General features: G+C 48.7%; 1 protein-coding gene across 1 annotated transcript in view; it reads left to right on the top strand.

The window, feature by feature from the left end:
* SLC6A13 (solute carrier family 6 member 13) overlaps window positions 1-14,989 on the top strand; it is a gene marked incomplete at both ends in the record, with an annotated part of 43,995 nt that overhangs the window by 26,037 nt on the left and 2,969 nt on the right. Inside the window, 4 exons of the mRNA XM_079773809.1 lie at window positions 2,546-2,686; window positions 5,883-5,967; window positions 6,626-6,758; window positions 7,627-7,761. Coding sequence (XP_079629935.1) covers window positions 2,546-2,686; window positions 5,883-5,967; window positions 6,626-6,758; window positions 7,627-7,761 — 494 coding nt within the window. The remainder of the gene's footprint in view (window positions 1-2,545; window positions 2,687-5,882; window positions 5,968-6,625; window positions 6,759-7,626; window positions 7,762-14,989) is intronic.

The following is a 14,989-nucleotide window of genomic DNA, read 5'->3' as shown; positions in this document are numbered from 1 at the left end:
TAACTGCCCTCCCCTGCAGGCCTGGTCACCCCCAACTGTCTTCTTTTGCAGGCCTGGTCCTTCCCAACTGCCCTCCCCTGCTGGCCATCTTGTGGCAGCCATCTTGTGTCCACATGGGGGTGGCCATCTTGTGTGTTGGAGTGATAGTCAATTTGCATATTACCTCTTTATTAGATAGGATTCTACCATCTTGACACAACAGCTATTTAAAATTTAGGGTGTTTTTTTTCAATATTTCTCTTTATATAGGATTTTTGTAAGTTTCTATTTTGAAATAATTATATATTCACAGAAAGTTGCAAGAATATAGTACAGAAAGGTCGTCTGTACACTTCATGCAGTTTTCCTCAATGGTAATATCTATATATATAAAAGCCTAAGTGACCATTTGACCATTCGACAATTCGACCAATAGCTATGATGTGCACTGACCACCAGGGGCCAGATGCTCAATGCACAGGCATGGAAACATGGAACAGACTGATGAATCTCAGGGGGAAGCGGGAAGTGGGGAGGACAGGAAGAGATTGACCCAAGATCTTATATGCATACTAGAAGCCTGGTGCACGGATTCGTGCACTGGTGGGGTCCCTCGGCCTGGCCTATGGGAATCTGGCTGGGTCCCTCAGCCTGGCCTGTGCCCTCTCGCAATCCGGGACCCCTTGGGGGATGTCAGACTGCCGCTTTCTGCCCAGTCCCCACAGGCCAGGCCGAGGGACCCCACTGGTGCACGAATTTGTGCACTGGGCCTCTAGTATTGCATAACTATAGAACAATATCACAAGCTAGAAATTGACATTGGTGCTATCCACAGACCTTATTCAGATTTCACCAGTTTTCCCTGCACTCATTTGTATAATTCTGTATAATTTTATCACTCTGGTGTGCAGCTTTGTGTAACCACCACCACAATCAAGATACAGAACTGTTCCATTGCCACAAAGATCTGTTGTGCTCCTCCTCTATAGTCACATTACCCCACCTGCCCACCCCTAACCTCAAGCAACCACTAATTTGCTCTCTATCTCTATAATTTTGTCATTTTGAGAATGTTGTATAGATGGAAACATATAAAATATAACCTCTTGGCTTTTTCACTCAGCATGATGCCCTTGAGATTCATCTAGCCTGTTCTTTTATCAATAGTTCATTCTTTTTCATTGTTGAGTAGTATTCCATGGTATGGATATATCATAGTGTTTAACCATTCACCCATTGAAGAATATTTGGATTGTTTCCAGTTTGGGGGTGGGTGGGTATTTATTTCTGTCTACATAGAGTTTACATATCTATTAGTATGGAATACACACAGTTTATAGCTCTGTGTTATTTTAGTCAGTGTTATTTATTTATAGTCAGTGTTATTTTCCATTCTATATATAACATTTAATGATTATATAAACTTTCAGCAAGTAGATATATTATAATTTACTTAACAGTTCTTTGTTTTGGGCTTTTTCTTATTTTCAATTACTTATAAAATTGTTAAGTTCTGCTATCATGTGTATTTGTTGACATAGATTTCCCTCCACCCCCTTATTGGGGAATGATTTCTTTGGCATAAATTTGCAGGATTAGGATCACTGGATCAAATGGACGATCAAACTGATGTCTCTTAATCTGGCTTATTAAATTGTCCTGTGGAAGTGTTATACTGATTTACAGTGTCACTAGACATGAGTAAGCATCCTTCCCTTCTATTTTTAATAACTCTGAATTATGTGTGGTTCCCAAACTCCTCCACATATTGGAACCACCTGGGGACCTTCAAAACATCCTGTACCACACCCCAGATTATGATTTAATTGGTCTGGGGTCTGGCCTAGGCTTTGGAATTTTTAAAATATCTCCGGGTAATTCTAATATGCAGACAAGTATGGAGTTATTGAGCTATATCATTTGTAAAAAATTTCATTCGGGCTGTAGTTGCAGAATGGTACCTCAGTGTTGTTTGATTTTGCACACCTGCAATTATTAGGGAGGATCTATTTGTATTTTCTCCTATGACAATTATCTGTTCCTGCTATTAACAGATGTTTTTATATTTCAGAAATATATCAGACTAATTCTGGGGAACATTAACTATTGGAATCTCGGAGTTAGTCTACCCATTTACAAAATAACCTCGACTTGGTGAACTTTCAGAACCTTATAGAGATGTCAGTGTACAGGAAGCCAAGACAGGGCAGCAGAGTCTGGGAGAAAGGTCCCCTCCTGACCAGGGCTGTTGGAGCGAGCAGCACACCTGCCTGCTGGGGAGGGAGAGGAGAGCTGGGAGCCATGGCTTCAGCACTTCTTCTTTTTCTTCTTCTTCTTTCTTTATTGATTAAGGTATTACATATGTCCTTATCCCCCCATTGCTCCCCCCTACTCCCATTCATGCCCTCACCCACCTGGTGTCTGTGTCCATTGGTTATGCTTATATCCAGCACTTCTTGTTTTAGGACACTGACAGTGGAGCCCAAACCCTCTGTTAAGCAGGGGTGAGCAGTGTGTGAGAAATCTGTCCACTGTCCCTGGCTCAATTCTGCCCCTTTCCCTCCAGGCATCGGCTATGCCTCCCAGATGATCCTCATCCTCCTCAATGCCTACTACATCATTGTCCTGGCCTGGGCCCTCTTCTACCTCTTTAGCAGCTTCACCATCGACCTTCCCTGGGGAAGCTGCCGCCATGAGTGGAATACAGGTAAGGTCATCTCCGAATCCATTTCCTCCAGCTACTCTGCCACATGAACCAGGAGTGGGATTGTCCCTTATTCCAGGCAACCCGATTCCCAGCCATAATTTGGGACTCACTAGAAATCTGGGGAGTGAATACCAAAGATAAGAGTGAGATTTCACCAGCATCAGAAGCAAAATGTATTCAATTACTGTATTATGAATTCATGTATGCAAATAGAACTATTTATGTAGTTTAGTTACTAGTATTTATTTATTCCAGTTTGAAATATTGTTAGTTTGGTATTTGTATATATTGTTTGTACATTTTCTTGTTTCTCATGCCTTCTCTCTGATACTGTTTTAGGTCTCTCCAACTCACAATTCACCTGGCTTTACCCAGGGAAGGAGCTGTTTTGTATGTCATCAATATAATTTATAATAGCAATTAATTTTCTCTTGTGCCTGCAAGACTACAAGAGCCACCTGTGACATTAAAACTACTAAGTCTAATGAATTGAAAGGAATGAAAACTTAAAAATACCTAGGGTAGTGCTATCCAAAAGAACTTTGTGATGCGGTACTATCTGGAATGGTAGCCAACATGTGATTATCGAGTACTTGAAATGGCTCGTGTGTGTGAAGAACTGAATTTTTAAAATTTTTATTGAACTTTAACCATTTAAATGTAAAGAGCCACCTGTGGCTAGTGGCTGCCCTTTGGCTGGTGCAGATGAAGAGCCCACTGGACATGTCCTGTGTGGGTCTCAGCATCTCGACTTGCACTCCGTGCCCAGACACCTCTCAGGGCCTGTCAGTGAGGCCCTAGCTGTGCTCCTATTACTTTTTCTGGTTCAGATAAATTACTCAGCTCTGAACTGGAGTTTGAATCAGTTACTGGCCAGGGAGGTGCATTTCTGCAATGGTCAGCATCATGTTCAAGGCCCCTCTTGCCCTCAGACCTTATGCTCCCTTTTCAGGTATTCCCTGGCCGATCTCTGCCACCACCTCCAATCCACTAATTTCGAGCGAAAAGTCAAATCTTGGAGGTACTTCCCCTGCCACCCTCAGGTGCATTCGGTTCTTGGCAGTACCTGCTCTGACCCCTGGCCCTGCTGAGGCTCCTACATGCGTTTCATCTGTTTGTTGGTCTGGTTTGCCCAAAGACCAGCAAGAGCTTGAAGGCAGAAAAGATGTCTTTATCTCTATGGCCTTTGTGCCTAGCACAGTGCTGGCTACATCACAAGCACTAAAAATATTTGTTGAATGAATCAAGTTTTAAAAATATGTTATATTCTAATATTTCTTTGTACAATATTTTTCCTCCCTCCCTCCCTCCCTGCCTCCCTCCCTCTCTCTTTCTCTCCCTCCCTCCCTCTCTCCCTCCCTCCCTCCCTCCTTCCTTCCTGCCTTCTTTCCTTCCTCTCTTCCATCTATGTGCACTGAAATACCATTGACAACCAGCTTGTCAGATGGTGACTTTATCCAGATCTCAGTGGAGTTCCTCTTACAAAATTGTGTGACTTTTTGGTGGCCTAGGATTTTTGCTTTAGGCCTGCCTTTAGTTTGATTGGGGGTGGGGTCTCTCTGAGACAATTCTGAGGCAAATGCAACACCCAAGTCTCCTGCTCCCTGACATTTTGGACATTTCTCCTAGCGAGTCTGGTTTTACTCCGAGCCGGGCATCTAGAATAGTGCAGGACGGCCTGTCCTGACACGGGGAAATCTTGGTGTGCTGAAGCTTCGAGGAAAGTGACATGTCTAGTGAAAACAGTGCTCGACTGGCATTGCCATCCAACAGATATTATTGAGCTCCAACTCTGTTCTAAGAACTGAGAATGTGGTAACGTAAAAACGAAGGTCCCTGCCTGCATGGAATTGTCATTCTAGTGACAGGAGACAGACCATACAGAAAATAAATAAGTAATAGGTATCATGTGAGAAGGGCTGTGGAGAAAAATAAAAGAGGGAAGAGATTTTGGGAATTTTAGGGGTGGGGGTGTAATTTTAAATGGGTCATCAGTGAAGGCTTTATGGAGAAGATGACAGGAGTAATGCTCTAAGGAGGCTGGGGAGTGAGCCACTGAGACAACAGGAGACAGACACTAGGTGGCAGGGACTCCCAGTCAAAGGCCCTGGAGCACCAGTGCCAACAGCACCCAGGGAACAACAGGGGTGGCGTAGCTGGAGCAGGTGAGCAGCAGCAGTGGGAGGCGAGGCCAGAGGAGGTGGGTAGATTAAAGAGGGCCTTGGAGGTGATTATAGGGGTTTTGGCTTTTTTCTCTGAGTGGGATAGGAAACCTGTTGGAGAGTTTTGAACTGGGGCGTGACATAAAATGTGACTTAAGTTTTAACAATGTCACTCTGACTGCTGTATGGAGATTTGACTAGGGAGGCAAGAGTACAGGCTGGAGTGGGGAGGCATGAGATGGTGGTGACCTGCGCCAGGGTGGTGGCAGTGGTGACAATGAAAAAGGTCAGATTCTAGGTATTTTGAAGATAGAACATACACAACTCACTGGGCTGGATTCTAGCCCTCAGTCACTTACAAGCTAAGGCAGGCCTTTTCTAAGCAGACTCCTTTCCTTCATGCATACGATGGGGAAAACACTATCTGTCTTAATGTTTTTGAAGATTACTGTACTAATAAAGTATAAAAAATACTGTCGACATGCGTTGTGAAACTCCAAAATCATGGACAAATAATTAAGAGCTACTACTTATTGAGTACTTTACAGACATGCTTTCATTTGATTCCCTGTCGGTCCCACAAAGGGATATTCTCATGTCGTTTGGGAGATGAGGGATGTGAGGCTTGGAGAGAGGGCCCGGCTTCCAGCCAGCGCTTTCTTGCACCCGTCCCCGTGCTCTTTAGCGACTTAGATGTGTAACGTCCATAGAAGGTTTCGTAGTATTCTTCAAAGGTTATGATTTTACACACAACACTTCCCTGGGAATAGTTGTATACTTTGAAGTGTGTCTTTCCTGATGCCATCTGATCACGCTTTAGTAAGAATATGCACCCAAACATTTAGAAACCGACAAGTAAAAGCATGTGGGAGAGGGTGGCGTGGGCTTGTCGAGGTTACGTGTTTAAGGATGTTTTGTATAGACAACTTCAGCCCAGTTCCTTCCAGATACCTCACTTCCATTCTCCTGAAATTTCACCCCAAATACTGGTTAATGATGTTTCTCTTGCTTCCTTCCCTGGGGCCCATGAGTAGAACACTGTGTGGAGTTCCAGAGGACCAATGGCTCCCTGAATGTGACCTCTGAGAATGCCACCTCTCCTGTCATCGAGTTCTGGGAGTAAGTGAGGCCCGTTTTTTATCCCACGGTGGGCTGTGTGTTTGGAAGAAGGCCACGGGGATGGGCTCAGCGAGTAGTGACTCCCAATGGACGACAGGCAAGATTTTCTATTTCCTTCGTTGGTGGCCCCGTCACCTTGGCGGCTTTTTTCTGTTGTGCCCATATTTGTGGTTAGTGCAGAACAGGTTTCAGAGATGAGAATTTTGCAGCTCTCCTGCCTCTCCTCTCCCACGTCTCCACCCCCCTGTTAGCTGGTGCACACCCACGTGTGTCCACACCTCTAACTGCCCTCCTCTCCTCAGCTGCATGTGCATTGTCTCTTATCTTCCCTTCCCCAATACCGATATTCATCTAGGGCATGATTCCTCATATCAAAACATCCTATAACCCTGGTTGAGAAAATGTGTTTGCACCTCCTTCTCTAGGTTAAATTGGTAGTCAGCCTCCCAGAGCAAACTTACCTGGGAGCAGTTTACATTTGCCTCAGTTTATATCTACCCCCACCTCTGGGCAAAGGAGAGCCTCATGGAATCAGGTGACAAGAGCTGACAAGCCTTTGGACACGAGCCTGGAGGCGTGGCTCCACCGCCTGAGATGCCAGGGCCGCGAAATGGAGGCTGGCAGTAAAGTGGAGCCTGGCTCAACCTTCTCTCCCCAGGAGGCGGGTCCTGAAGATCTCTGATGGCATCCAGCACCTGGGGGCCCTGCGCTGGGAACTAGCCATATGCCTCTTGCTTGCCTGGGTCATCTGCTACTTCTGCATCTGGAAGGGGGTCAAGTCCACGGGCAAGGTCCGTGTTCGAGAGCTCCTGGCCCTCCCATCCCAGGACTCCCTGCCTTCACTGGGGGTTCAGTTACCCAAGAGTTTCCTAAGTTGTAGCTTAGTCAGATTGGGAGGGAATGACCCAACAAAGATTTGTAAGTCTTGCCCTTTGATTCTTTGCCTCTCCTGAGTTCAATCCCAAATCCTTCAGCTCTTCGGGGAAATTAAATGGAAGGGAGAGAGGGTGGGTGGGTGTGGAAGGACACTTCCATAAGAATTTGACCTTGGAATATACCACATATGCGGGCACATTGCATATAGAACATAGGTCATGGCTCCCTAGCTCAACATTTCTTTGGAAAAGGAATTCCATTAAGATCATTAGTCTCAGAATGATTCCAAATCAGCCTGAGGAGTTGGGGGGACTCTTTGCCCTAGCGTGTATAGGAATCAGAAGGGCATTCTGAGTTCTCCAGACTCCTGCCTTGGAGGCATCTGGCAAGGCTTTCTTCCTAATCTGGCTGCCTGGTTGCACTAAGCTTGTAAGCTCTGTGAGGACAGGGATCATGCGTTACAGATCTTTTCATACCTGACATCCCTTGACATAATTCCAACATGCCTGTTGGGAAAATGCCTAAGTTCATTCAGTCACTCAACAAATATTTATTGGGTATGTGTTGGGGGAGGGGGGAGTGCTTTAGGCAGGAGTGGGGAGAGGAGAGGTTTGGGCTCACAGTTAGGGGAGGTGGGACTGAGGTGAGAGGGTAGGAGCAGATGGGGAACCCCTCTGACCTCTTCTGCAGCTGGGGAGCTCCTGCCTCCAGTCTCACTGCTGGGTCTCCAGCCCCCTCTCTCCTACTCACAAGTTTCTTATCTCTCATCTGCCCCTTGGCCAGGTGGTGTACTTCACAGCCACATTCCCTTACCTCATGCTGGTGGTCCTGTTAATTCGAGGGGTGACACTGCCTGGGGCAGCCCAAGGGATTCAGTTTTACCTGTATCCAAACCTCACACGTCTGTGGGATCCCCAGGTAAGAAGCCACAGACAAGGGTTGTCATGTGGCTCTGGAGGTGCTTGAGCTACAGACCTTCCCTGTGCTCTGTGGGCCAGCCCTGCTCCTGGCCCAACCCTAAAGCATCCGCGATGGGCCAGAAGATGGCAGGCATCTGTTAGCAGCTGCGTGTGGTCCCCCTCCTTGGCTCACAGCTGCCAGGGAAGCCAGGGGGGGGGCCTGAGGCCCTAGTAATATTTCTCAGGAGTGGCAAATATGTCACTTACAGCCTTTACTCACGGGCTGGACCCTATCTGCCCATCCCCTTTGTGCACTTCTCCCCTTGGCCATCTTATTTCACACCTAGCTGCTTCTCTGTTTCCTAACCCTCCATCAGCCCCCTCTGGCTCCCTCCCTCTGTCAGAAGGCCCATCTCTAGGCCCAGGTCCCAGCTGGGCGGGTGTTGAGTTTGCTGTCAGTCACCAAGAGGCCCCGCCCCTCCCCTCCCCTCCACCAGCTTCCTCCTGGCCCGCACTGGGAGGGGGCGGTGCTGCTTGCTGACTGGAGGGGTTTGTAAAGCGGGGCCTGAAGGAAGAAGCCGCTGCCTCTGGCGGGTTTCCTATCTCCTGTTTGGCTGCCATTGGTGGAGGGCCGGGGTGTGGGGGAGCTCCCCCAGAACCCTGAGATGTGCTACCAGCTGGGTGCCGGCCTTCCCCCGGGAGCATGCGCACAAGTTTGACAGCCTCCCTCCGTGCTGGAGGCTCTCTGCCTGACAGGGACCCTGCGGAGACTTCGGGCGGGAGAAGATGAACAAGCGGTGGTGGTTCAAACATTTTAAGTAGTGAGGCACCAGCACAGTCACTGAAATTGCTGGGAGGGAGCAAGAGAAAAGGAGTGGCACTCGCTTCCACAGTCCCTCCGGGCGACTCGGTTCACGCAGAGGCAGTGGCTCCCCTTGTGCAGAATTTGGGGGTGATACAGAAGCTCAGTCATCCCAGTCTCCCAGCCACCTGGCAGAGTTATGAGTTCTTCCATCCTGAACCCTACCAGGGCTGCCGGGGCTCCGCAGTCAGAAACATCCCCATGGAGTCAAGTAGCCTGCTGGTGGGACCTCCTCCTCCTCCTCCTCCTCCTCCTCGGTATTTCTCAATGGTTTGTCTGCTGGTGGGACCTCCTCCTCCCCCTCCTCCTCCCCCTCCTCCTCCTCCTCCTCCTCCTCCTCCTCCTCCTCCTCCTCCTCCTCGGTATTTCTCAATGGTTTGTCTGCTGGTGGGACCTCCTCCTCCCCCCCCCTCCTCCCCCCTCCCCCCCCCCCTCCTCCTCCTCCTCCTCCTCCTCCTCCTCCTCCTTCCCCTCCTTCTCCCTCTCCTCCTCCTCCTCCCCCTCCTCCTCCTCCTCCTCCTCCTCCTCCTTCCCCTCCTTCTCCCTCTCCTCCTCCCCGTCCTCTTCCCCCTCATCCTCCTCCTGTCTTAGTCATAACAGCGCTACAGATGGCTGCTGTGTCATCTCCACTGGGGCGCAGGGATGCAGTCGGCTTTGGCGACAAACTGTAGAGCCGTCGCCATGGGAGCTAAAAGGGCTCCAGCGGTCATGCAGTGCAAACTCCTCGTTGCACAGATGAGCAGACGGGGCCACAGCAAGCGGCAGGCAAAGAGGTCACACAGCAAGCGGCAGGCCAAACAAAGTGCACTTTTATTTTGTGACTCATAAGCCCTATGGCTTATCTGCACCAAAGGGGTGATGGAGAGTAGGCGGCAGGCAGGTCTGGGGCAGCAGAGCGGAGGGAGGCTTTGGAGGACAGGTGCGGAGTTTGGCTGGGATCCCCTCTGCGAGAGGGAACAGCTGAGCCACAAATCCCACCTTTGTTTGGAGGTCAGGCTGGGAAGGAGGGGACATGTTCAGGCCAGGAGACAGGCAGGTGGGCCGAGAGAGAAAAAGGAGAGAGGGTCCAGTATTTCTTGAACGGGTTTATGGCTTCTGTGATCACTGCCTTGTTTGTCCTGATCAGCGATTTACCGCTAAACACTGTTGAGTGCTTACAGTGTCCCTGGCATTAAGAGGTTTACATGCATTATTTCAGCTAATCCTCACGGACGGTCAACAAGGTACCCTTATTTTATAGATAAGGAAATGAAGGCCTGAAGAGCTTAAAGAATTTTCTGTCCTTGCACCTGCACCTGGAATCCAGGTCTGAGTGATAAAAATTCCACATACTTTATAATCTCTTGAAGGCAAAGTCCCCATTTGTATATATATATCTTCCAGCAAACGTAAAGAAGGTGGAGCGGATAGCTTTAAACGCTGAGAGTTAATAAGGCCATCATTCTGTGTCTGGGTTACTGGAGGGAATAAGACCTCTTTAAATCCGCTCTCCAGGATACCGTCTTTCCACTCCCAGCACAGGCTGTGCAGGAAGGATGATGTTTCAAGGGCCAGGCTTGGTCCTGAGCTTTGGAGCTGCCTGCCTTGTTGGCTGCCTGGCCCTGGCCCCATGCTGAAGTGAGGCCCTTGTTGTCTGTGAGCAGAGCAACCCCTGCAGGGTGGATGCCCTGCCAGAGCACTAATTGAATGTAGTTGGCACCCCCCAGGAAGTGTGATAATTCCAACTGGCATTTGCCTGGCACTCGAGAAAGGTACAAATTCCTGCTAGCCAACACAAAGACCAAAGACCAAAGACCTCTCTCCGTGAGCACTCAGCGTGGGAGCGGGGAGCGGGCAGAGACGGTGCTGGGTCCTCTGGCGTCCTCTTCCTGCCAGGCTTTGTGTGCAGGGGGCTGCCGCCTGTCCTGGTGTCCCCAGGGCCTGTCTCCGTCCCCCGAGGAACTGCCGCTGGTGCGGGGTGTGCTTGTTTCTTTCCTTCTGTCGGTCCTACTGTCCTCTGTTAGATTGGCAAGGGCAGGGGCTGGGGGGTAGGGTGTCCAAAGAGCCTTCGTTGAACCTTTTACATCTCTGCTAAATGATTCTAATGAAAGATTTATTTAGGGAGGAGGTTGGAACCACTGAGTCTTTTAATTTTGATGTCGTACATTGAAATCTGTGGGACCTCATATACACCTGAAACAAATATAATGTTTGCCAACTTAATTGAAAAATAAAAAAAATATTTCTTTTTAAAATGAAGATTTATGCATTGGGTGTCATCCCATCTAGAAAACAGAAGGGTGGCCCCAAAAGTTGTACAAACTGGAGGGTTTTCGTGGGCAGACCCTGGGCGGGATGGAGAAGTTATTGGCAGAAGAGGATTGCTTCTGGCAGGGTCACCTTTGCTTAGGAAGGGACAGGGCAGGAGGGGTCTTTAGAGGGCAGATGACTCTAAACCAGACTGGTGTAAGGTCACATGGCTGGGAGGAGCTGAAACCTGCAGTTACGGTTTGTCTTGTTGTGGAGTGGGAGGTGGGGCACCACCTTGTTTCTATTTCTTAGCAACTGGGGAAAGAGAAGGAAACCTGGTCAAAGGACGCAGCTCTCTCACATTCCTGTTGCGAACTGGCTCTCCCAACCCCACTGCCTTGATGACAGGGCTTTGAACCAAATCACTTGTTCCTCCAGGCTAAATGAGAACCCTATCCAAGGACAAGTGATCCATGGGATGGATAATGACCGGTGGGGAAATCTTCTGGCCCCCAGTCTCCTGCAGATACTTCCCACTGCCTGAACCCATGGAGACAGAAAGGAGGCAAGGGAGTCCATTGGTACAACCGGACAGGTCAGCCTTCCCTGGCACAAAAGCAGGAAAAGGGTGGAGAGCAGATACGGAGGCGCAAATAGAAGACAGGTGAAGTTGTTTCTAAGTGGCAGTTATGTGGAAGCAGAGTCATTAATATGTGTTTAGAAGACAGACAACAAGTAACTATCTTCGTTCACTGACATTACAGGCATCCCAAACATCCACTGCTGAGTTCTTTAGAGACCCTGTGAGAACACATCTACCCTCCAGTTCTCTCTCTGCAAGCCCAACCTATTTCCAAGAAAGTCCTCTTGTGTTTCTTCAATAAAGTACCGTTATGATTTTTCACTTTAATAAGAAAAGCAACAAGCACAAACACTAATTTAAAATTTTTTTTTTATTGATTTCAGAGAGGAGGGGAGAGGGAGAGAGAGAAACATCAATGATGAGAGAGGATCATTGATCAGCTGCCTCCTGCATGCCCCACACTGGAAATTGAGCCCGCCACCCAAGCATGTGCCCTTGGCTGGAATTGAACCCAGGACCCTTCAGTCTGCAGGCCAATGCTCTATCCACTAAGCCAAACCAGCTAGGGCCAAAAACCACTATTAAAGAGAAAACCACAGGCCCAAAATGGTGTCACTTGTGCTAAAATCCCATGATACCAAACGTAGATTAAATATCTATTTGCAGTTTCAAACTCTCTTAGAAACATAATCTTGATCAACCTGTCTGGGATTTTCTGGTCAAGACCAATGAGATAATTTCTACAGAAGAAAGAGGCAATCTGCGAGGTAAAAACCTTTCACCAAAAAAGACATCCCGGCCCATTTCTTTTGCTGATTGATTCCTTCCCCTGCCCTTCTTCCTACGGGGAACTTTTTATTTTGTCCAAGCCCATCAGAGTGCCCTTTTAGTTGCTAGACGGCACACTGCCTGGTTTATGAATTGCTTAGTAACTGCTAATAAATCCATGGGACCTCATCATCACTGAAAGGTGGGCTGCTTTTTAAAAATATGTAACCCAACAACAAACCAGCAATAGCTGACATCTCGATCATGTGTTTATTATTTGCCAGGCACTTGAATAAGTGTGTGACACAGTGCATCGTCCCACCAACCCTGGGAGTTAGGTGTTAGCCTCACTTTACAGATGAAGAAACCAAAGCTTAGAAAACTGAAGAAGTTTGTTCCAAATCACAAAACTAGCATGTGCGGGAGCTTGGGTTTCACACCAAGTAGTTTTTTGGAGTCTGCTATATTAATCACCATGATATCCATTTTCCAAAGAACATTAATTATTTGAGAGTTTTAGCTATTTTTTATTATCCCAGAAGGTGGGATAGGGAACTCATATTTATGTTAGGCATTTTACATACGTTATTTTATTTAATATTATTCCCATTTTCCCGATGAGAAAAGTAAGGTTCAGAGAGGTTCAGTGACTTGCCTAAGATCATACAGCTAGTAGTTAATAGAGTTAGTAATTGAGCCCAGCTCGTTTGAACTCCAAAACCCAGGCTTTTCCCGTTACACACTACTGCCTTCCTAAAAGTAGTAGGTATAATAATCCTTGGGGTTGGACTCAGAGTTGGAAACATCTTTTCTGTACCTCCTAGAGCTCACACTCTCTTCCTTTGTGCCCCCAGAGAGTTCCTTTCTGCCCACACTCCCCCACGGGTCTTCCACACTGGTTTTATTCTTGGTTAGTCTTCTGCCCCAGCCGAAGACACATTGGAGCTTTGTTCCAGAAACCGGGCCCCTGGCACAGGCAGGGAGTGGGCCGCCTGCAGTGGGAACAGAACAGCTTGCTCTGCTGGCTCCTTCAGCCCTCCTTCTGACCCCGTTCCTTCCTCCGATCCCAGCAGGCTTGTCAGGCAGCAGCTGTGCAGAGAGCTGGGCTGGCCAAGCTCCCAGTGAGGGGGCCTTCGTCAGAGGCATCGTATCTGACCTCTTGCTCTGAACTCGCAGCCCCCTGCTGCCTTTTCCTCTGTTCTCGGTAACCTCTCCTCCCAACTCAGCCTTAGTCTGTCCCCCTCGGGGTGAGGTAAACTGCCAAGTCACAATTTTTCTTCCCAAGCCCAAGTTTACAAAACGTTATAAGCACAGGATTTGCACCCCTGCCAGCAGGTGGGCGGCCACAGACATCTCTGTGGGCACCGGGCAGTTTCCCTAGCACGGTGTGGGTCCACCTCACCCTGTGGCTGCGAGGCACACCGAGCAAACCTCCTAGGCCGGACGGCCTGTTATGAAAGATCACCTGATCTCATGACAGAGGGAGCCCCCAGGCAGAGAAGCATCGCTCCCCAGCCCCGCACCTCTGACCCCGGGGTAAATCCATGCTGTACAAGCTCAGCGCTGCTCGTAAGCCACTGAGTGAGCAGGAGGGAGACAGAAGAGGGTGACCTTCAGGCCAGAGGTCAGCGAGTTTTCCTGAGTTGACCATCCTTACAGTATCGGGGTGGGGGGGGGGGGCAGTTTTAGAAGAAAAAATGATTTAAAACATCTCCTCAGCCCCGGCCGGGTGGCTCAGTTGGTTGGAGCGTTGTCCCGTACACCAAAAAGTTGCGGGTTCCATTCCAGGTCAGAACACATACCCAGGTTTTGGGTTTGATCCCGATTGGGGGGCGTATAGGACACAACTGATCAATGTTTCTATCTCACATCTCTCTCCCTTTCCCTCTCCCTTCCTCTCTCTAAAATCAATAAACATATCCTCATGTGAGGATTAAAACAAACAAAAATCTCAAACTTTTGTCATCAAGCTGAATTTTTTAAACACCCCATTCTTGTGTGCAGGTTCTTTCTTTTCATTCTTACCCGAATGCTTCTTGTGCTTTAGAATAAATCCTGATGACCCCTCTTCTTCCCGTTATAATTTCTCTCATGTTTAAAAAAGTCCCCCGGTGTTTCCACCCTCCATACTATTTCTTGGTAGCGGCCCTTCTGGATCCGCCTCTGAGCCCTTTTCCTTGGTGGCAGCTTCTGCCTCACAGAATTCCTTGGGGATGGGAGCCACAGTGAGCAGGGGGACAGGAGGCTAGAGATATTCCCCCCTTTCCTTCACCACCTTTCCCTGCTCTTTTCCCAATCTGGCAGAAACGGAAATATAACAAGAGGAGTGAGTGCCAGGATGCATCTCTGACGCCAGCCTGGGGGCTGTAGCGCGGGGATTTCCACATCTGACTGCCCAGTAGGATCACCCAGGAAGCTCCGGACACGATACAGATTTCTGGGTTCTCCTTTAGCCCTAGAGACTCAGTGTCTCCACTGGGGATGCTGGTTGAGGAATCAATGTGATTCTGATGTAGTCAGCTTGCCAGCGGGTCCCTGGGACCCACTATCATGCTGAACAAAATGGCACTTTGGTGGGTGAGTTTGACGAGAGAGCGAGCGGAGGAGGCTGAGGGTGGTGGCGATGTTGGGGGGCGGGGGGAGGGAGGACAGGTAGGGCCTTAGGAGCTTTGGACAGAACGAAGCTGAGGCTTGGGTGTGTGGGGGCATTGGGAACCTGATGCAGTGAAAGGAAAGTGGGCACTTGTGTGGGGCCTACGGGGTAGAGCCAGACAACAGTCAAGAAACGGGAACACAGAGATGCTG

This window comes from Cnephaeus nilssonii (genome assembly GCF_951640355.1).
Source record: "Cnephaeus nilssonii genome assembly, chromosome: 6".
In the NCBI taxonomy this organism is placed as follows: Eukaryota; Metazoa; Chordata; class Mammalia; order Chiroptera; family Vespertilionidae; genus Cnephaeus; species Cnephaeus nilssonii.
The sequence above is the reverse complement of the archived record's forward strand: the minus strand, read 5'-3'. Positions and strand labels throughout refer to the sequence as shown.